Source organism: Mus caroli, chromosome 10 (assembly GCF_900094665.2).
Source record: "Mus caroli chromosome 10, CAROLI_EIJ_v1.1, whole genome shotgun sequence".
NCBI lineage: Eukaryota > Metazoa > Chordata > Mammalia > Rodentia > Muridae > Mus > Mus caroli.
Window position 1 is genome coordinate 57,601,993 of NC_034579.1, and position 23,625 is coordinate 57,625,617.

At 45.0% G+C, this 23,625-nt stretch overlaps 1 protein-coding gene across 1 annotated transcript in view; it reads right to left on the reverse strand.

Annotated features, from left to right (window-relative positions):
* Window positions 1–214: 214 nt before the first annotated feature.
* Mypn (myopalladin) overlaps window positions 215–23,625 on the reverse strand; it is an 88,406-nt gene continuing 64,995 nt past the window's right edge. Inside the window, exons 11-20 of the mRNA XM_021174306.2 lie at window positions 20,098–20,688; window positions 19,319–19,457; window positions 15,518–15,739; window positions 13,392–13,541; window positions 11,067–11,146; window positions 8,564–8,690; window positions 7,038–7,245; window positions 4,223–4,388; window positions 2,600–2,733; window positions 215–1,508 (exon numbers count right to left, since the gene is read on the reverse strand). Coding sequence (XP_021029965.1) covers window positions 1,339–1,508; window positions 2,600–2,733; window positions 4,223–4,388; window positions 7,038–7,245; window positions 8,564–8,690; window positions 11,067–11,146; window positions 13,392–13,541; window positions 15,518–15,739; window positions 19,319–19,457; window positions 20,098–20,688 — 1,987 coding nt within the window. The 3' untranslated portion in view covers window positions 215–1,338. The remainder of the gene's footprint in view (window positions 1,509–2,599; window positions 2,734–4,222; window positions 4,389–7,037; window positions 7,246–8,563; window positions 8,691–11,066; window positions 11,147–13,391; window positions 13,542–15,517; window positions 15,740–19,318; window positions 19,458–20,097; window positions 20,689–23,625) is intronic.

The following is a 23,625-nucleotide window of genomic DNA, read 5'->3' on the forward strand; positions in this document are numbered from 1 at the left end:
ACACTGTAGCTGTCTTCAGACACACCAGAAGAGGGCATCAGATCTCATTATGGATGGTTGTGAGCCACCATGTGGTTGCTGGGATTTGAACTCAGGAACTTCTGAAGAGCAGTCAGTGCTCTTAACCACTGAGCCATCTCTCCAGCTCGCTTCTTCATATTTTCATGTCTCCCACAGTACCTAACATAGGATCTTACAGAGTAGACACACATGATTTTTTTTTTTTTTTGAGTAAATGAATTTATTTTTAAACTGGAAATCCTTGCCTTGAAGTAAAGAAAGTTTCACGCCTTTCTAAGCAATTACTATCTCCAGCTAAAATCACTTGAGAAGGATGCCAGTTGAGGGGGACCTGGCACAGAGAACATCCGAAATTTGAGCAAAGGGATTGACAACAGATGCCTCCAGTTCATAGCCCTGGCTTGCCTGCAGCAAGCCGCTGTGACAACCATTCCCGGGGCCGTGTTTGGACAGGCTAAGAACGGTAGACATCAAATGGTAGTTCAGTCTCGGAGTTATTACCCAGCAGATATATTTCAAAGGTGTCCACTAAGCTCGGTACCCATCCAGGCACTAGGGATGGAGGTGGGTGTGGCTTTCTGCCTAAAATGGCGCTGATAGGCTGGTGGAAGCCTTGCTTTGAGCATGTAACCAGCGGAGTGGGAAATCTGAGTGTCCTAGTAAACCCTCTCCCGTTTTGTTTTTTGTTTTCTCTTTAAATCTCAGGCACATTTTGGCTTCTTATTACGTGACTCCACAGGTAGGATAATGCAAAGTAAGTGTTTTGCCACTGGGGGTGGGGTGGGGCGTATGGCAAGATCCTCTAATGTTAAGCAGGGGCTCATTTAATGAATTCACCAGGGATCCTCTAATGTTAAGCAGGGGCTCATTTAATGAATTCACCAGGATGACGGTGATGGATGTAACCCATGAAAGGTGACAACGGGCTCTCCATCTTTCTCCGTTGTTTCTATCCTAAGGTTGCTAACTTCTCTCAGCCCTCACTATGGCTCCTAATTGCTCCTAGTTGGGTCTAGCATCCCTAACACACCGGGTGGGGGAGCATGCTAGCTCCCTATCTCCCACCAAAAGCTGTGGTGGTGGTGGTGCAGTGTCTTTGGTTTGGGTACATTGTCTACTGGCTGGCATCTTGAAGACGCACAGCCCTCAGCCAAGGCTCAAAAAGCCCCAGCCAATTTACTTAAAACACTTCTTGCCACGGGTCCCGCAGGATGGAAACTCACTCCAATCCAGTTGTTTGGAAACCACTGCATACGGTCAGTCGTCTTCCTACCCCTCCACAGTCCACCCTCTTACACAGCAGGCACCCAGGCAGCCTTAAAGTTCATCGCTCTCCACTACACTCCGAGAAGTACAGGAATACAGCATCGTGCTTTCCACGGAGGAGAAGGCAGAAAAGATGTCGAGGCCTTTGCTGGTGAGAGACCCGTAGCGGCTGCCGCTGGGCCGGATGGATATGGGTGTTGGGATTTGCTGGTGCCACTGAGCTGGAAAATGGACCAAATAATGTGTTATGATCAAAGGAACCAATGAAAGGAACATGGCTGAGCACATTTGACCTTTGTGCCAATATTTCCTGTGAATCCATGGTAAAGCATTTAAGCACAGGTGAGTCTGAGAGACCCCTTTTGTAAAAAGAAATATTAAAACTACACAGAGAAGCCCTGTCTTGAAAACCAAAAACCAAAAACCAAAAACCAAAACCAAAACCAAACCAAGAAAAACCAAACAACTTCCTGATGCCAAGTTGGCAGTACACTCCTGTAATCACAGCACTTGGGATGTGGATGCAGGAAGATCGGGAGTTCAAATCCAGCCTTGGCCACAAAGCAAGTTTGAGTCAATCTGGGCTTCATGAGACCCAGTCTAAAATTGAAGAAGCACAGAGACTGGGAGAGTTATGGAGACTTTAGAAGGGAAAGAAGCCTTTCTCACCAGCTGGCAAGTAACTATTCTAGCCTAAGGTCAGGCACAGTAGAGCATGCCTCTAATCCCAGCACTCGGGAAGCAAAAGCTTTTCCTTCCGGGCTGGAAATGACCAGTTTCAGCTCCAGGGATCTGGCTCCCTCTTCTGGCCTTGCCAGGTCCCTGCACTCACTGGGCATGGATGGACTCACACAGATACACATAAATAAAAGTAAACCTTAAAAATAAAAAAAAAAAAAACAACTCTACTCATGTCTTTTCCCTCTTGATACGTGAGGTTCTAGAAGGACTCTGGAGATGATGTCAGTGGAATTATAATCTGATAAGGTAAAACCTGTGAGTCACTGAGGTTGAACAAGGAATTCAATACATGTCCTTTTCTTTGTATATGGAGTTTCTGTCAGAATCCCTAGGAAAAGGAGGGACAGTAAAGGCATTTGATGTCAAGCAGTCTGACCACTTGATTCTCAAAACCAGAGAACAGCGGGGCGAGTCCATCTTCCAAGCTGCTGCAATCTATAATGCAATCTATCCAATGCAATAAGTATAATGCAATCTATCCAATGTATGCATGGGATTCTACGATATCTTTAAAATTATTTAAAAACTGATTTTCCACGCCCACATCTTTCTTTCATGAGGCCATACTTACCATATATATCCAACCTCGCTGTGCACGACACGATGCCGGCTTCGTTCTTGGCTGACAGTGTGTACCACCCAGCATCGGACTTCTTGGCTGGCTGGATGAGGAGGCAGACATAGCCCGTTGTATCCTGGTGCATGCTGGGGAAGAGGAAGGGCGGATTCACCTTTAACTCGGGAGCAGAAGCATCTCGCTTCATTTTAGGCTTGGGGAAACTCTTTGAGGAGGGACAGGAAATTTCGCTTTTCAACCACAGCCTAGAAAAGCCTCCATCTTGTTCTCCCTTGCTTTCTTCCTATTCCTCCCTCAGGCCCCTCCTTCTCTTCAAGGCAGAGTCTCCTGGCTGGTCTGGAACTCACTACGTAGACCAAGCTAGCCTCAACTCAGAGATCCTCCTGATTTTTGCTATTACATCCATCTCTCTCCTCCTCCCCGTCCTAAAGGCTGGTTTATTATATATGCACACCACATGCACACTGATACCCTCTTATGGCCCTCTCTACTATGCCTTTGTAAGACAGCATCTCATGTAGCCCAGAGAGACCAATGCCGGGGTATGATACCATATCCAGCCCCAATACAGCCTTTTACTTCTTGAAAAACTAAAACCAAAACCTTCCCCTGGTCCTAATATGATAGAGAATATGACACAAATATACAAGATCTTATGTGTTTCTGGTATAACTTTTATTTCATCTATGTGAATATGTGTGTGCCTCTGTAGGTTTATGTTCTCCATGTAGACGCAGGAGCCTATGGAGGCTTTAAGTGGGTGTTGGGTCCCCTAGGAGTGGAGTTACAGGCAGCTGTGAGTTACCCAGTGTGCCTGCTGGGAATTGAATTTGGGTCCTCTGCTGAGCCATTGTTTTTTGTTTTTGTTTTAGTTTGTTTTTTTTCCAGTTCCTTCCTGCATGTTTTTAAAAACACCTTTTCATTTTGGAGGCAGAGTCCAGGGCGGCCTCCAACTTGCTATGTAGCCAATTTGATGACTGTGAACTCCTGATCCTACCTCTGCATTCCTCCTGAGTATGGAGTGCAGGCATGGATGCCCTGGGCATTTGTCTTCAGTCTGTCTGTCTGTCTGTCTCTCCCTCTTTCTCCAACCCCTAGCGTGTGTGTGTGTGTGTGTGTGTGTATGTATGTATAAAACTTATTTACTTTGTTTATATGAGTACACTGTAGCTGTCTTCAGACACACTAGAAGAAGGCATTGGATCCCATTACAGGTGGTTGTGAACCACCATGTGGTTGCTGGGAATTGAACTCAGGACCTCTGGAAGAGCAGTCAGTGCTCTTAACCACTGAGCCATCTCTCCAGCCCTGGTAAACATATATTTTTTTTATCAAGGCAAAGTGAAGGAAACAAAACAAAACTTCTGAGGGGAAGACGGGTTCAAGGGAAAAATACTGCCCCCTACCCCCTTTGCGACTTGAGTCTCACTCTAGTCTAGGTTGATTTGGAACTCACAGGGTAGCCCAGGCTGACCTGGAACAGATACAATGTGGCTGAAACTCTGGAGCACTAAACACAATGAAAGCAGTCAGCTGCAAAAGGCAGCAGGCTTATCTGGATGGTCCCACCCGCCTTTCTGAACATGGAGGTGTCCACAGAGGTGGTGGCTGCTGTACCTGATCCTCTCTCTAGTGAATGGGATGGTCTCGTTGTCTTTCTTCCAGTAGAACACAGGTGGGGGCATGCCTATGACCCGGCCCTCCAGTCGCACCGGGTGGCCCTCAGGGACGCCGCTGTTCTGGAGTTTCTCCAGGATCACCGGCGCCTTCTTTACCTCTTTGGCTGAACAAGAGAAGTGACTTTTCGACTTGAATGGTAGCAAGTGCCTTGTGGCACTTATGCCTCAAACTTATTTCAGTCTTTTTATTTTAGTTTAGTTTTTGAGACAGGGTCCCATGGTGTAGCCTTGGCTGTCCAGGAACTTGCTTTATAGACCAGGCTAGCTTTGAACTCTGCCTCTGTCTCCCAAGTGCTGGTAATAAGGGCATGTACCACAATATCTAGCCTAAAATAGTGACTTTTTAGAAAAGGTTTTTCAAAAGTGCATTCATTTGGTTAATTTGTGTGTGTGTGTGTGTATATATATTGTGTGTGTGTATATATACACACTTTTTCAGTATACACACTGACTCCTGAAAAAAGTGTACACACAGTTCTTCTATTCCTCCATGTGGGGCCTGAGGATTGAACTCAGGTCGGCATGCTTGGTGGCAGGCAACTTCACGAACTGAACCATCTTGATAGTTTTGAGATTTCTCTCTCTCTCTCTTTCTTTCTTTCTTTCTTTCTTTCTTTCTTTCTTTCTTTCTTTCTTTCTTTCTTTCTTTCTTTCTTTCTTTCCTAAAGATTTACTTATTATATGTAAGTACACTGTAGCTGTCTTCAGACACCCCAGAAGAGGGAGTCAGATCTCATTACAGATGGTTGTGAGCCACCATGTGGTTGCTGGGATTTGAACTCAGGATGTTCGGAAGAGCAGTCAGTGCTCTTAACCTCTGAGCCATCTCTCCAGCCCTTAAGAATTTTTCATGCACTAAAACTGATTTTTTGAGGCATTTATATCATAGGAACTAAATTTTCACTTCCTAATTTTTGCTTATTTATTATTTATGTGCACGTATGTGAGCTGGAATGAGTTTATGTGCACTATGTACGTTCAGGAACCCCTGAAGGCTAGGCGAGGACGTACCCACTGGAACAGGAGTTAAAGGCTGTTGTCAGCTGCCACGTGGGTGCTGGGAACCAAACCCAGGTCCTCTGTGTGAGCAGCAAGGGCTCTAACCACTGAGCCACCTCTCCAGCCCCCAGCCAACCTGTTAAGTTTGGTCACATTGTCATTTTTCTTTCTCATAATGTATTGGGAACAAAAGTCTTTACAAAGGTGGTGGTGCACGCCCTTAAATCCCAACACTTGGTAGGCAGAGGCAGGTGGATTTCTGAGTTAAAGGCCAGCCTGGTGTATAGATTGAGTTCTAGGCGGCCAAGGTTACACAGAGAAACCCTGTCTCAAAATACAAAACAACTCCCCTCCCCCCCCAAAAAAATCCAAAAACAACAACCAACCAACCAACCCAAAACAAGAACACTTTACAAAATTATGCATTCCAAGAAGCAGCCTCATATTTCAAAGTCATTGTTTTAGAAATATGGGGAAACCGTGAAAGCCTGAAGCCCGTGCAAAATGAGTGCTTCCTATTATGTTGGCAAGACTAAATTAAGGGCAAAGGGAAAGACGTGCGAGTGGCCACTGGCCTAGAAGGAGGAGCAACAGTCCTGATTTGAATTGCTTTTCTTTTTTCTTCTTACCTTTTCTTTTCTTTTTGAGACATTTTCTCTGTGTCCCTGGCTGTCCTGGAACTCCCCCTGTAGACCAGGCTGGCCTTGAACTCTGAGACCCACCTGCCTCTGTCTCGAATGCTGGGACTAAAGGCATGCACCACCACTGCCTGGCTCAGGTTAGTTTTCTTAACAGGTCACCCACAGCTGGAGGAAGCCTAGCATTAGAATTCTTAAAGTTTCAAAATGTAATTCTGGCTGGATCACTGCTCTGCATCTGCATCTGACAGTATCTGACTTCCCTTTCTTAGGCCTTGCTGTGGTTGGTTCACATCATCTTATAAGGGTAAAGGCTCATTTGTTTAGCGACTCAGCGTTTGATGAGCACCTTCCACGGAGGCACACATCAGAGAAACCCAACAAACCAGGGTCTCGGGAAATGGCTCAGTGGGTAAAGGTGCTCACCACTGAGCCTGAAGACCTGCACTTGATCCCTCAGGCTGGCATGGTGGAAGGAGCCAGCCTGAGCCTGCAACCTGAACTCTGACTGCCACACACAGGCCATGGCTTTTTAATTTTATTCATCTCTACTTTTATTCTTGAGAGGAAGCCTGAGGTAACTAGGCTGGTCTCAGCCTCACTGGATAGGATGACTTCCTGCTCCATCTCTGCAGCCGGAGAATATCAGATATGTGCCGTTGTAGCTGGTATAAGTAGGCTAGCTATGCTCTCTGGCACCCTACCAGCTGAGCTGATAAACCCTTGGTCCTAAAGTTAGGCTTTACAAAAGGATGCTGGGTAAAGAACATTCCAGGTAGGAGGACCACAGAAGTGATGCAAGGGTATGTAACTTAGGCGACAGAGGAGCCTAGTGTGGTCAAGTCTGAAGGGCAAAAGGGTACCTGTAGCGCCTGCCAATTAAAGAACACATTGATTGCTTACTCAATTATTGCAATTGCTCCTATTGATTATATGATTACAATGAAGAAGCAGCCATATTACATTTCTAGATTACTACGTACCTCAGAAAGCGGTGTAGAAATTATGGTCTGCTACCGTGAAGGGGAAGAGATTGCTGGGGCAAGGGGCTCATCTGAGTATTTGGACAATCACTTTGAAGGGAGTTCTGCCCAGGAGTCCCATAGCAATCCTTACCTACCACAGTGAGCTCCAGACTAAAGGAATTCTGCCCGGTTTTGTTGGTAGCCACGCACGTGTAGGTCCCTGCGTCGCGTTGGGTGAGTGGGTCGATGAGCAGAGAGTGGACTCCCGTCTCTCTGACCAGCATCTTGTGGGAGGCGTCGGGTAGCACGGGTTGCCCATTGAGTAGCCATGTCAGCTCCGGGGGTGGTAAGCCACTCACCTAACAGATGATAGAACAGCCAACGTGGATGACACAGACAGGCAGATTCATCCGGTGATTCAATTCTTTATCCTTATTGACACCAAATATAGAGCAAAGGAAAACACGGAAGGGTGGGGGCTCTGCTGCAGCCTTGAAGAGGCTGAATGAATGGTACTGACTTTGAACTGTCTCAGCCCCATTTCAGTCATGATTGAGCTATGTGATTACATCCCAGAGTGATGATAGGGACAAATAGAAAAACACAGGCTTCGGCATCAGTAAAAGAGATGACTTCGGCTTAGATACCAGAGTCAGAAAAGGTTCTCAAATCAAAGGTTAAATCACCATTCTCAAATTTTGTTCATGGATTATCAAAAAAGACAAAAAACCCGCCGGGCGTGGTGGTGCACGCCTTTAATCCCAGCACTCGGGAGGCAGAGGCAGGTGGATTTCTGAGTTCGAGGCCAGCCTGGTCTACAGAGTGAGTTCCAGGACAGCCAGGACTATACAGAGAAACCCTGTCTCGAAAAACCAAAAACCAAAACCAAAAAAAAAAAAAAAAAAAAAAAAAAAAAAAAAACTTGAGAACTAATTATAATATTAAAACAGAATTTCCGGGAAGAGGAGCCAGGCGCTTATATTTTTTAAAGTCTAGAGAGGCATGGGAGCATACAACCGGAATATTATTTAGGCGGCAACTGAGGGATAAAGTCGCACACAGAAAGGGGCTCTCTGCACATGCCTGCTCTCCAGCCTGCACTGACTGCGCCTACATTTCCCATAACACCCTGCACGGTCGCCCGGCACAGATGTGATGACGTCAGAGTTCCATTACCCTGAGAGACCTTTGCCTTGCCAATGTGAAACCTCATTTCAGATTGGGAAATTAGAATGCAGAATGACAAAAGGTGACAGAGGTGGCTTAGTGTGAGGGAAAAAAAAAAAAAGTTTCTCCCTTCCCTGTGACCAAAGACACAAGATTCAAACTTCTGGCTTCATAGTAATAAAGGGTCCAGGGACCATATAGAAAAGTCCACAAATTAACCTTTGAGAATCAACTTGATATAATGCCCACATAAAATGGTTTTGCTTTAAAAATTTTATGCTTCCATACTTTTTATTATTAAGATATGGTGAGTTAAGATGCTAATGACACATTTGTGTATGGTATCAAAAAGATCCAGCGCTCTGAAAGAGCCTATAGAGAGGAGAATTTCCCTCCCTTCCCAAGTCCCCTTCATCTGAGAGAAAACCCCATAAAACAAATACAAACACAAATGAGTTCAAAGAAATAACCAGATGCAAAATCTGGAGAGACCTGGCGCTAAGGAAATACCTTACAGTCCAGCCGACAGAGGCGGCCCTCGTGAGCCACCATATCCCCAGGGGCCTGCAGGAAATGTGGTCGGAAAAAGCGTTCCTGTAGAGGCTCTTTGTCTCTTTCCTGCATTCTGGACCTTCCTCTACAAGAAACATTTACAATCATATAACAATGACTGTATGCATTTAGGCTATAGGGCTATAACAAGACAGAGTCTCCAATAGCCCAGTCTAGCCTTGAGCTCATTAGTAATCAAGGATGACCTTGAACTGACCCTCCTGATCTATAATGCCTCCCGAGCGCTGGCTTTAGAGGCATGCAGCGTTATACTGAGTTTATATGGTACTCGGGTAAACCTAGGACTTGGCGCATGTTAGGTAAGGACTCTAGCAAATGAACCATACCCCTAGAATACAGAAGAATTACTAGGCCATCAATCAGTCAATCAATCAATCAACCAATCACGGTTTAAAACTTATGCAAATACACACATACATAAGCCAAACCAAACCAAACCCAAAGCTTTTTTTTTTTTTTTTTGGCAAGTATCCCATACATTATAGTATTATTTCTAAAACTCTGAAATCGAGTAAATAGGCTCAGGGCTGGGTGCTTCCAGAGGACCCAAGTTCAATTCCCAGCCCCCACACTGGGTGGCTCACAACCACCCTTATGTTCAGCTTCAGAGGGTCCAATGCTCCTGTGCTAATGTGCGTATGACCTGGCCCATACACATATTTAAAAATAATAAAAAACAAAACAAGCAGTCCTTGGCCTCTTTCTCTCTGAAGTCATTCAGTGTTAATCAGCTTAGCTCCCTTCTCTGTGGCATTTGGCACTTGTTGAAAAGTCATCAAAATAAAGAAATAAATCCGTACTCGGTCTGAGAGCCCAAAGAAGAGGCCTGTGAGTCACTCAGAACAGGATGGCCGTGACTGCAAGAAAAGTCAGTCTGGTAATAAACGCTGGCCGAAATTAAAGATGACCACGAACTTGAACTAGTAAGAGTGATCAACGATAACAGCTGTGCTTGAAAACAAAACAGAACAGAACAGAACAGAACAGAACAGAACAGAACAGAACAGAACAGAACAGAACAGAACAAAACAAAACAAAACAGAGAAGATATAGGAGGGGCTGGAGAGGTATCTTCACAATGGCAGCGAGACACCGTATGAAACACGGGTCTTTATTTTTCCTTTGGTAAGCTATGTCTTTCATCAGCCTTAGCAACTACGGAAAGCTTTGCTAAGTCTTTGGGGCATCCCAAGACTCATGGAGAAAGCTGTTTTTTTTTGTTTTTGTTTTTGTTTTCCTCACTAGTGGTTTGTAAAAATTGGAGAGGAAAACAAGTTATAATCGAGACTACATTCAGAAACATTCAGCCCTCAAGTTTCTGTATAGTGACAGGAGAGCCAGTCCTTTCAAAGGGGCTCATTATGCGTTACGTGAGCAGGCACTGATGGGCACAATTTTTTGAACAGGCGTGATGGTGCCAAAGGGGCCAGGGATGTAGTTCAGTTGGTCCAATTGGTTTGGCATGCATGAAGCTCGGGTTCATTTCCCAGCAGCACATAAACTGGGAGTGGGTGGTGCATGCCTATAATCCCAACCCTTAGGAGGTGAAGGCAGAATTATCAGTTTAAGGTCATTCTCTGCTATACAGTGAGTTTAAGGGTCTGGGCTACATGGGAGCCTGTCTTTAAAAAAGGAGTTGGGGGGGCTGGAGAGATGGCACAGCTGTTAAGTGTACTACTGGCTGCTCTTCCAGAGGACCCCGGTTCAATGTCTTCAAAGCTCACAACTGTCTATAATTCCAGTGGGAATCTGGCACCCTCATATATATATATATGTATATATATACATACATACATATATATATATACATACACATACATACATATATACACACAAACATACACATATACATATATATACATACACACACATATATACATATACATGTGGGCAGAACACCAATGCATATATAATAATAGTAATAGTAATAATAATAATAATAATAATAATAAAGTGCCTAGGCTGGAGAGATGGCTCAGTGGTTAAGATCACTGTCTGCTCTTCCAGAAGTCCTGAGTTCAATTCCCAGCAACCACATGATGGCTCACAACCCTCTGTAATGGGATCAGAACATCTGTTCTGGTGTGTCTGAAGACAGCGACAGTGTATTCAGATACATAAAATAAAATAAATCTTAAGAAAAAGAATAATAATAAAGTGCCCAAGCCCAGAGCTCCTCAAGCATAAATGTGCCTGTGCATCCCTCTCCTGGGGTTTTGTGAAAGTGTGGATTCTGACTGGGATGCTTTGGACCAGGCTTGATGTCTGTTTTCTGAGGAGGTCCTGGTGGTGGCGCTGCAATGTGTGGTCCGTGTAAGTGATCCGTAGACCTGCAATGTGTGGTCCGTGTAAGCAGTGGTCCAAGACCTTACAACTTCTGTTCACTGTGGTGAGTGGGGTCACGGGAGGGCTCCAGAAAAGGGGGATCTCCTGTGTTTACCTGTGAGACTGAGCAGGGCTGAGTCGGCTTCGAATGGGCAAACCCTGTACCATCAAGTGGCCAGAACAGCTGATTCTCCCCTGAGAAGCAGAAAACAAACAAGATTAAAATAAGGAGAAAACCTTATTTTTCAATTTATATTAGTGCTATCTTCACCAAAATATTATACATTAGTATTATTTTTAAACAACGAAGAGACTTTCTGTGTTCCAAAGGAAAGAAAACACTGCAACTTTTTGTTTTGGTTTGGTTTTCAAGACAGGGTTCCTCTGTGTAACCCTGGCTGTCCTGAAACTTGCTCTGTAGACCAGGCTGGCCTTGAACTCAGAAATGCACTTTCGTCCTGAGTGCTGGGATTAAAGGTGTGCACCACCACTGCTTGGTTAAAAGCAATACAACTTTAAATGTGTGTGTGTGTGTGTGTGTGTGTGTGTGTGTGTGTGTGTGTGTTCAGGCACATTTACATGTGTGTATTGAGGCCTGGGGTAGATGTTGGGAGTCTTGCTAGATTAGAATGGCCCTCCACCTTAGTCACTGAGGAAGGATCTCTGAGATGAATCCAGTTTTTACAAGCTTGATGGGGTTCCCCTATCTGTTCCCTCAGGGCCTTGAACACCAGATGGGCCACATCACCCCCAGCACTCACAGGAGTGAGCGAGGGTCCTCATCCTTGAACAGTCAGTGCTTTACAAATCTGGCTTCTGGGGCTGGATAGATGTCTCAGAGGTTCAGAGAGCTTGCTGCTCTTGCAGAGGACTGCAGCTGCTCCCAGCACCCACATAACCACATAATTCCTGTTCTAGGGGATCTGACAACACCTTCTTCTGGCCTCTGAGGGCATATGCATATATATATATATATATTTAAATTTAACATTACTTGTAGCAACAATGCAAAGATCATGGCCAGATATTTTTATACTTTCTTCAATAGAAATTCATCAACACTGATATTTCAGGAGGGAAAGGCACAAAAATAGCCATGATGGCTATATGGATTTTCAGTTTGAGTGAAAATTGAAAATATTCTGTCCTGTCTTTTATGGGAATTTTAAAACACTATTGTTCAGAAAAGAAAAGCAAAAAGATTACAGCTCTCCAACTTTTACCCATAAAGAAAAAAGAAAAAGGGAAAAAAATCTGATATGAGTTTGAGAGATATTTCAAGCCTTTTTATTTTTTCTCTAGGTTTCTCTAGATGATGTCTAGCAACATCAACCACACGCTCCGGTGTCTAGGAGACCTGCAACCGACCTGGGGGTTGGCGGCCATGATGGTGTAGTTGCCGTCATCATTGCCGTGGGTGGACTCAATGTGTAGCGAGCAGGTCCCATCCCCTTCTCTTCTCATTTTACAGTGCTCATTTTCAAAAGATTTGTTTAAAGTATGAGTATTTTGCTCAAATATACATCTGTGTATGGTTTATGTCTGATTCCCTTGGAAGTCAGAAGAGGCCAGAACTCCTAGAAGCAGAGTTATGGATGGCTGTGATGGCTGTGATGGCTGTGATGATGGCTGTGATGGCTGTGATGGCTGTGATGGCTGTGATGGCTGTGATGGCTGTGATGGCTGTGATGATGGCTGTGATGATGGCTGTGATGATGGCTGTGATGATGGCTGTGATGGCTGTGATGGCTGTGATGATGGCTGTGATGNGCTGTGATGGCTGTGATGGCTGTGATGATGGCTGTGATGATGGCTGTGATGGCTGTGATGGCTGTGATGATGGCTGTGATGGCTGTGATGGCTGTCCATTGCTGCTCGGGAGCTGGGAACTGAACCCAGGTCCTCTGCAAGAGCATCTCAGTGCTCTTAACGTGCGGATCCACACTAGCCCTCGTCTATTTAATTAGTTTGTATTTATTTGTATGTGTATGTGTTTGCCAGGTATGTGGGTGTCTTCAATGGCCAGAAGGAGGCATTAGAGTCCATCGTGAGCCATCTGATAAGGGTGCTGGGAACTGAACAGGGTCTTCTGGGAGAGCAGCAAACACTCTTAACTACTGAGGCCCTTGGTTTGTTTTCTGCCTTCAAACTGGATACATTGTGACCTTGAACTGATCCGGCTTGCCTTTGCTCGCTCCTTTCTCTGTGGCATTGAGGATCAACCGTAGGGCTTCAAGCATGCTAGACAAACACTCTAAATGCCAAGCTGTATCCTCCAGCCCCACCAATGTCTTCTCACCAGGGCAGCGAGTAGCAGACTAACCTAAATTCCACCCTGCGTTCTAGTTAGGCACAATCACGCCTCTCTCGTTTTCCTTAAGGTCTCATTCACAAGCAACATCAAACACACGCTCCGGTGTCTAGGAGACCTGCAACCGACCTGGGGGTTGGCGGCCATGATGGTGTAGTTGCCGTCATCATCGCCGTGGGTGGACTCGATGTGTAGCGAGCAGGTCCCATCCCCTTCTCTCCTCATTTTACAGTGCTCATTTCTCTTAGAAATCTGCTTCCCGTCTTTGAACCAATAAACCTGGCATGAGAGGGAAGCAATGCACCGCTGGTGAGGACGTTCTGAGAACATCTTCGGGGTAGAGATATTTAGAACTACGAGACAAAGGCCAAAGGCCATCTCTGTTGCAAGACACTCGTCTTTTGCAAACACCGAGAAAAGTCATAAAACATTTTCAAAAGGACAGTACACTGTGTACCTCCACCTGTACCTATACAATAACTAAGTAAAAAAAAATACAATATGGTTTAGCATTGTGATAAAGTTTTTGACTATCTTTATTGTACACCGTATTAGCTTAAGGATACTCAAGTAAATTCATATTGGACGGGAAAGAATACAGCTAGCATCAAGGTGCTAGATTTACCCTCTGGCCAAAATCCAAACTCTGAGACTGAAATATACAGATTTGCTGTGCATGTTTCTGTGGTTGGCCCTGCATGCGTGAGGACGAGTTCTTCAAGGCAGGGCAGATAACGTGCTGGTTGTAGGTATTCATCCTCCTTAGCCCCGGTTACCTAACCCTGTGTGGCACCACCACACTCGTATTTGTGAAAGTAGATCCCCAGTCATACCCACACCAGCTGCAAAGCCTTCTCTGACTGCCAAGGAATGCGGTGACTCAGAGCCAGTGACAAGCATGGGACATTCTTGGCGTTTGCTACCCTAACAGTAAGGATACCGATATAGCTCTCTTTGTATGACAAAAGGCACCCTGTGGGTGTTAAATAGAAAGGAAACACAATGAGAAATATTAAGTGGATGAGTTCAGTGGCTAAGAGGGCCAATAATCCAAAATAAGGCATCATCATGATTAAGAAATCTGTTTTAAACTTAAAATTCAAAGTTTGATGAGGTGGCACTTGCCTTTAATCCCTGCCCTACAGAGACAGAGGCAGGTGGATTTTGTGGCTTTGAGGCCAGCCTGGTCTACATAGTGAGTCCCAGGCCAGTTGGTACTACACGAGGCCTTGCCTAAAACTAAAAAAAAACGAACAAACAAAAATCCCTAACTTGTTCCTGGTACATTTTTAGTTAAATTCTGAGGACTTTGCTAATTTTTGAATATTGTTTTCCTTCCTTTCTTTCCCCTTCTCTTCTCTTCTCTTCTCTTCTCTTCTCTTCTCTTCTCTTCTCTTCTCTTCTCTTCTCTTCTCTCTCTCTCTTTCTCTCTCTCTCTTTTGGCTTTTTTGAGACAGGGTTTCTCTGTGTAGTCCTGGCTGTCCTGGAACTCACTCTGTAGACCAGGCTGGCCTAGAACTCAGAAATCTGCCTGCCTCTGCCTCCCCCCCCCCCCCCCCCCCCCCAAGTGCTGGGATTAAAGGCGTGTGCCACCACTGCCCGGCTGTTTTTCATTTTTATTCTGTAGACATTTCACTATGTTATGACAAGTTTGTGTGTGCATGTGCATATGTGAGTGTGCATGTGTGTTTGTGTGTGTTTTGTTTTGTTTTCCTGAATTAGGGTAGCTTAAGCTGGCCTCAAATACACTATGTAGCCAAGGGTGACCTTGAACTTCTGATTCACTTCCTAAGTGTTGGGATTACAGGCCTTCATCGCCATGTCCAGGTTTTATATGTTTTGGGGTATTGAACCCAGGGCTTCATGCTTGCTACATCGTGAGCTACACCCCAAGCGAGAGACTTTCCTTTCTAATGTGTCTCTGGTGGGTGTGTGAGTGGTGCAGGAAGAGGCCAGCAGGGGGCGTCCGATGCCCTGGTGCTGGAGTTACAGGGGTTTGTGAACCACCATAAGTGGGTGCTGGGAACTAAATTCCCACCCTGTAAAAACAGCAAGTGCCTTGGCTGTGAAACCATCTCTCTAGCCCTCTGAGATAGTTTTTGTTCTGGGGGTGAGGGACACGTGCTAGAGCCTGTCCACTGGAGGCAAGGCAACAACTCTGCCACCAAGCTACGGGCCAGCCCCGTGAGACATTCTGAAGACCTGGTATATAGTTTCATGCTATTGATGATCAACTGGCAGGTCATCTTCCCTACCTTTGGAACAGGTATCCCAACAATTTTGCAGGTGAAGGTGACTGGTGAGCCTTCAGTAACCCGGAAGTGCTTGAGCCTTTTGTCAAAGATGGGCGCGATACACTTGCCCGTGGGGATTTCATCGTGCTCTATCTCGTCATCAGATTCGTCAACAGGAGTCCGCTCCAGGCGGAACTCTATCTCGTTCATCAGCCTCTGCTCAAAGCTGGAAATTTTATATTCCTGTCAGAGAAGAAAGGTATGTTGAAACGTCTATGTAAAATAAACCTTATCACCATTTTCAATATAATTATATAAGGGGCTGTGTATGCATGCCAATGTCCTAGACAGCTCTCTGGAAACAGTTCTTGTCTTAGGGCGTTTTTTAAAAAAGATTTATTTTCACTTTATATGTCTGATGTTTTGCCTGCACAGGTCTGTGGGACATGGACGTGCCTATGAGCCACCATGTAGACCCATGTAGCACTGAGCCCAGGTTTCCGAAAGGACTTACAGTACTCTTGACCACTGAGCCGTCTCTCTGGCCCCTTAGATGAGGGTTTCTGTTGCTGTGATGAACACTATGACCAAAAGCAACTCTGGGAGGAAAGGGTTTCATCCAGAGAAGTCAGGGCAGGAACTCAAGGCAGGAGCTGAAGCAGAGGTCCTGGAGTATCGCTGCTTACTGGCTTGTGCCCCATGATTGTTTAATTTGCTTTCTTATACAGACCAGGACCCACCTGCCCAGGGGTGGCACCGCACACAATGGGCTGGGCCTTCTCACATCAGTCACTATTCAATGCAATACCACGCAGTCTTGCCTGTAGGCCAATCCAATGGAAGCATTTACTCCACTAAGATTCCCTCCTCCTAGATGTGTCTGGGTCTGTGTCAAGCTGAGAAAAACCAACCAGCCACAGCTCTGCTTCTAACTTGTTATGGGTTCTGGGGATGAACTCCAGTTGTCAGGCTCACAGAGGAGAAGTACCTAAAACTATATCCCATGCTGAAATGTAAAGTCCAGCTTCAAGAAAAGGCTGTTCAAGTGATAGAGAGCTTCACTGACATGGATAGTTTGGGTCTGGCTCACTTTGGTGTGTGATGGTTAAGTTTAGTTGCAAGCTTTTTAATAATAAGCGTTTATAAAATTAAAAAATATGAACAGAGTGCTGGAGAGATGGCTCAGTGGTTAAGAGCACTGACTGCTCTTCCAGGGGTCCTGAGTTCAGATCCCAGCAACCACATGATGGCTCACAACCATTCATAATGAGATCTGATTGCCCTCTTCTGGTGCATCTGAAGACAGCTATAGTGTACTCACATATAATAAATAAATAAATCTTTAGAAAAAATATGAACAGTATTTTTGTACCAACCATGTAATCCGATATATTAACTAAAGACAAGTGTTAAGGTAAGAATGTAAAGGCCAAGTCACTTCCATGACAGATTAAACATTTGGCAGGTGGAGCCTTAGGGACAAGGACACTGTGACAGAGAGTGCTGTGTGGCCTGTTACTAAATCCCTGAGCTGATGGGCAGTTTGAACAGCAGTTTGCTAGATCTCAAAGTCAAACGTGTCTGCCACACACAGATCCAACTGTAAAGTCACAACCTATGTCACAGGTCCTGATGCTCTGTGCAAATGGGAGTAGTGTGTCTATGTTACACCCACAGGTCCTTTCTGCATTGTCACTAGTGAAAAGGGCGCGACTGGTCCACCATCGATGGACGGGGTGCATGTTTCTGAATCCCCAAGATGGGTTTAGGTCACTTCTCACTTCTTCCTTATCTACTTTGAGAATAAAAATGCAAGTTTCCGTATCAGCTGCCTTCAGTGGTATCTGTAACCAAAGGAGAGAACACACACACACACACACACACACACACACACACACCCCTTCTGTGTAATATGGCCAGTATAGAACTCAAATAAATGATAAATGACCTGTTCTTTCTGGTTCCATAGAATTAAAGCTGCTGTGCACAAAAGAACGTGAAAATCTAAAAGTAAAATGGTCAGAAGATGCTATTTGAACTCTACCTCCTTTTTAAAGTCTAATCCTCTGAAGGGAGATGCGGTACTTTGAGTGAGGATGGCCCCATAAGCTTACCTATTTAAATGTTTGACCCCAGTTAGTGGAACTGTTTGGGAAGGACTAGAAGGTGTGACCTTGCTGGAGGAAGTATGTCACCTGGGGTGGTCCCCCTCCCCCTCCCCCTCCCCTCCCCCTCCCCCTCCTGCCTGTGAATCAGGATGTAAAGCTCTCAGCTACTGCTCTAACACCATGCTTGCCTGCTTCCCAACTTGATCATGATTAATCCTCTAAAACTGTAAGCCAGTCCCAGTTAAATGCTTTCCTTTATGAGAGTTGTCATGGTGTTTCTCCACAGCAATAGAATAGTGACTAAGTCAGGTGATAATTTGACAACTTGAAACATTGGATTGCCGGGGGGGGGTGGTTCATCTGCAGGACAGGAACTCAAGCAGGGCAGGAACCTGGAGACAGGAGCTGATGCAGAGGCCACGAAGGGTGCTGCTTACTGGCTTGCTCACCATGGCTTTATCAGCCTGATTTCTTATAGAACCCAGGACTACCAACACAGGGATCGTACCACCCACAATGGGCTGTGCCCTCCTCCATCAAACATTAATTAAGAAAATGCCCTATAGGCGTGCCTACAGCCTGATCTTATGGAGGAATTTCTCAGTTGAGGTTCCTTCCTCTCAGAAGACTCTAGCTTGTGTCAAGCTCACATAAACCAGCCAGCATCCAGCCTGACGTTGCCCTCTGCACTTTCCATTACCAATGGCCAACTCAGGTTCAAAGAAATTAAATAGAAAAACTTCAAAAATAAATTAATACAGGGATTTTAAATAGCTTTTGTAAAGAGTGTATGATTATAACAATAACTATAGTTGTTAATATCTAACTACATAGCATTGTTTTGAACTTATATTTATTTTTAGTGTATGATGCACATAGGAGTGTGCACCAAGGTCAGAAACTGCATTTGTAGAGTTCTCTATTTGTCTCTTTTCATTTTAACATGGGTTTCCAGTTTCAAAGTTGGATTGCTAGACTTGCACGGCAAATGCCTTTACCTGCTGGCTCCCACATCCTGTCCTGTTGGCACCCTACATCTCATCTCACTGGTCCCCCACATCCCATCCTGCTGGTCCCCCACATCCCATCCTGCTGGTCCCCCACATTCCATCCTGCTGGTTCCCACATCCCATCCTGCTGGTCCCCACATCCCATCCTGCTGGTCCCTACATTCCATCCTGCTGGTCCCCACATCCCACCCTGCTGGCCCCCACATCCCAAGGAATCAAAACAAGGTTTCATACATGTTAGGCGAGTGATCAATGTCCCACTTAACACTCCTTTTCCCTGTCTTTCCCATCTCCCTTTCTCTTCCTTCCTTTCTTTCTTGTACTGGGAGTTGAACTCTGGGCCTCAAGGCTGCTTCTGCAACTACAGCCTCAGCCCTTAAAATGTCTTGTCTAAACTAAGCTTTAATACAGACATGCATCTGTGTAGAGATACCATCTCAGGCATGTATTGAGAGTCTTGGAACTTGTCTCCGTGAGTAACAGGGGACCACCCTAGGCAATCACCTGTAAGCAAGTACCCCAAGTTGCCTGATGGGGTGTTTCAGGGCCACATTTTCCGTCAACAAGCTTCCTAGCTGGCTCTACAGTCGAAGCTGTGATCAACTTTCTGAGGCCAGATGACCTCCATACCCAAAGACTGTATAAACAGAGTTATATCTTTCCAACAAAATCCCATCCAACCATCTGACTTTGAACAGCCTTACCTGCTGGTGTGATCTGACATCACCGAAATTCACTTTCTTCCCCAAGTCTAGAATCACTGAGTTCTTCGTCTCTCGGATGTAGTCGTCACTCACTGCCTGAGGGGCCTTTGTGGTTTTCTTCATTAGACCCTGGGATGGTCTGCAAAATAAATTCCCATGCCTATGAAATGACTAGTCAGTTTATGAGAGTCTCCATGGTCTCCGTGGGTAAACGACAACCTGACTTCACCTACTGTATGTAGAAGCATTTTATTTTATAACTTACTCTTATTAGTTTGAGGCAAGATTTCATGCAGCCCAGGCTGGCCTTGAACTAGCTATGCAGTTGAGGATGATTTTGAACTTCTGCCCCTCCTGCCTTTTGCTTTTAGTGTTAGAATTACAGGTATGCAAACCACACCCAGTTTATAAGACGCTGGGCACAGAACCTAGGGCTTCATTCATGCTAGGCAAATGCTCTTCTGCATATTTTAAGTTGCCAAGGCATGGTGGCAATTCCTTTAATCCCAGCACTCCAGAGGCAGGTGGATCTCTGAATTCAAGGCCAGTCTGGTCTCCAGGATAGCCAGGGCTATTACAGAGAAACCCTGTCTCAAAAATCAAAATCAACACTACCACCACCACAAATCATGTCCCTTGTCTTGAGCCATTCAATGCCCATTTTGTATCTATTTGATAAGATTATCTCAGAATCGACTCACTAGGAGTCTTGACCAGACCAAGCTATTCTGTGCACAAGCCCCTCTTAATTGGCATCTCTGAACTTTTAAGACACTTACACAGATGGTGCACTTTTAGGCAGCCCCATGGCGTTGGTGGGTGGAATGGAAGGGAGAGAAGGCAGAACAGAGCTAAGAAAAGCCACGGGGTTCTGAATCCGACCGGTAGGGGAGACAGGAGTGGGGGATACGCAGTGAGGCTGAAACTGGTTTCCGCTAGGGATGGAATAGGTGGCTGTTGGTGGCACTGCTGGCTCTGCTGGGCTTGGAGGAGCTGGCTCATTTTGGATGGAGAGCCCGCTAGCAGATCTGCCTTGTGTGGAAGGGTGAGCCATTAAGAGGCTTTCTTTGCTGACTGTCCTCTGAATTGTTTGAGGAGTATTGCTCAAGGTGAACACCGGGGAGCTGGATGGGGACACGGTTGCTGTGGAAGTGCTTGAAGCGGGGAAGAAGTGCTTCGGCCGGGCCAGGTTGAACGTCTGAGGCGCAGGACCCTTCACCTGCTTGCTGGAAATGGTTACTGCTGGGGGAGCCGAGTTCAAGACACTCATGTGGAAAGGAGACTCCTTGGGTGACGAAGGAGATGTGTTTTGCAGTTGCTGCTGTTCCAGTAACACTTGGTTATGAAGCTGTTGTAACTGAGTGGAGTCACTGCAGAAAAAGAGAGCAGGGAGAGATGAGAGATATAATACCATCAGCCTCGCCCTTCAGAGAAACCTACAGCCTGGTCTGGGGGTGTAGCTCAGATGGGAGAGCGGCTTCCTGGTATGCATGGAACTCTGGGTTCGATCCCTGGCAATGAATTAACATGGCACATACCTGTAACCCTAGCACTCAAGGGTTAGAGGCACTGCATGATTACTTCAAGGCTGAGCCAATCTTACAACACCCAGAGGAAGATCCACTCCCAGGCTCTCTAACACTCTCAGGGTCATAAGATCAGAGGTGAGGAGGGCACAACATCTGCCCCAACACTGGGAGTAACTGGGACCAGTGGGACCTGGCCATCCAGGAACTCGGCCCAACCAGTGGCACTGGTTCCTTCCTGTCTGGGCTGGTGCCCTGAGCAGACCTTAGGGAGAACTCTGCAGCCAGTCCCACAACACCTAGAGGAAGCGCCACTCCCAGGTGCTCTAACATGCCCAGGACCACAGAATCTCAGGATCCCAGGATCCCAGGATCCCGGGATCCCAGGATCCCAGGATCCCAGGATCCCAGGAGCTTGGTCACACCAGGATCTCAGGGTCCCAGAGGCAGCTTGATTCCCAGGAGCTTTGATACACCCAGGATCTCAGGATCCCAGGATCCCAGAGACAGCTGAACTCTGAGGAGTTCTGACACAACCAGGATCACAGGAAGGACAGGCTCCAGTCAGATATAGCGAGGGCAGGTAGCACTAGAGATACTCAGATGGTGGGAGGCAAGCGTAAGAACATAGACAACACTTGGCATCATCAGAACTCAATTCTCCCACCATAACAAGTTCTGGATATACCATCACACCGGAAAAGCAAGATTCTGATCTAAAATCACTTCTCATGATGGTGATAGAAGACTTTAAGAAGGACATACATAAATAACTCCCTTAAAGAAATACAGGAGAACACAGGTAAATAGCTAGAAGCCCTTAAGGAGGAAACACAAAAATCCCTTAAAGAATTACAGGAAAATACGATCAAACAGGCAAAGGAAATGAACAAAACCATCCAAGACCTAAAAATGGAAATAGAAATAATAAAGAAATCACAAAGGGAGGCAATCCTGGAGTTAGAAGACCTAGGAAAGAGATCAGGAGTCATAGATGGTGAGCATTACCAAAAGAATACAAGAGATAGGAGAATCGCAGGTGCAGAAGATACCATAGAAAACATTGACACAACAGTCAAAGAAATGCAAAAAGTAAAAAGCTCCTAACCCAAAACATCCAGGAAATCCAGGACACAATGAAAAGACAAACCTAAGGATAATAGGTATAGAAAAGAGTGAAGATTCCCAACTTAAAGGGCCAGTAAATATTTTCAACAAAATTATAGAATAAAAGTTCTCTAACCTAAAGAAAAAGATGCCCATGAACATACAAGAAGCTTACAGAACTGCAAATAGACTGGATCAGAAAAGAAATTCCTTGTGCCACATAATAATCAAAACACCAAATGCACTAAACAAATAAAGAATATTAAAAGCAGTAAGGGAAAAAGGTCAAGTAACATATAAAAGCAGACCTATCAGAATTATACCAGACTTCTTACCATAGACTATGAAAGCTAGAAGATCCCAGGCAGATGTCATACAGACCCTAAGAGAACACAAATGCCAGCTCAGGCTACTATACCCAGCAAAACTCTCAATTACCATAGACGGAGAAACCAAGATATTCTATGACAAAACCAAATTTGCACAATATCTTTCCATAAATCCAGCCCTACAAAGGATAATAGATGGAAAACACCAACACAAGAAAGGAAACTACACCCGAGAAAAAGCAAGAAAGTAACCTTTCAGCAAACCCAAAAGAATAGAGCCACACAAACATAATTCCACCTCTAACAACAAAAGTAACAGGCAGTAACAATCACTTTTCCTTAATATCTCTTAACATCAATGGACTCAATTCCTCCCAGAAGACATAGACTAACAGACTGGATACTTAAACAGGACTCAGCATTTTCCTGCATACAGGAAACACACCTCAGTGGCAAAGGCAGACACTACCTCAGAGTAAAAGGTTGGAAAACAATTTTCCAAACAAATGGTCCCAAGAAACAAGCTGGAGTAACCATTTTAATATTGAATAAAATCAACTTTCAACCAAAAGTTATCAGAAAAGATAAGCAAGGACATTTCATACTCATCAAAGGAAAAATCTACCAAGATGAACTCTCAATTCTGAACATTTATACTCCAAATGCAAGGGCACCCACATTCATAAAAGAAACTTTACTTAAGCTCAAAGCACACATTGCACTGTACACAATAATAGTGGGAGACTTCAACACCCCATTCTGAGCAATGGACAGATCATGGAAACATAAACTAAACAGAGACACAGTGAAACTAACACAAGTTATGAACCAAATGGATCTTACAGATATTTTAGAAAATTTCATCCTAAAGCAAAAGAATATACCTTCTTCCCAGCACCTCATGGTACCTTCTCCAAAACTGACCATATATAATTGGTCACAGAACAGGCCTCAACAGATACAACAAGATTGAAATAATTCCATATACCCTTTCAGATCACCACAGACTAAGGCTGGTCTTAAATACTACCAAAAACAACAGAAAAACCACACACACATGGAAACTCTACTCAATGATAACTCGGTCAAGGAAGAAATAAAGAAAGAAATTAAAGGCTTTTTAGAATTTAATGAAAATGAAGACACATCATACCAAAACTTGTGGGACACAATGAAAGTAGTCCTAAGAGGAAAACTCATAGCTCCAAGTGCCTCCAAAAAGAAACTAAAGAGAGCTTACACTAGCAGCTTGACAGTACACCTGAAAGTTCTAGAACAAACCGGGCAGTGGTGGCACATGCCTTTAATCCCAGCACTTGGGAGGCAGAAGCAGGCAGATTTCTGA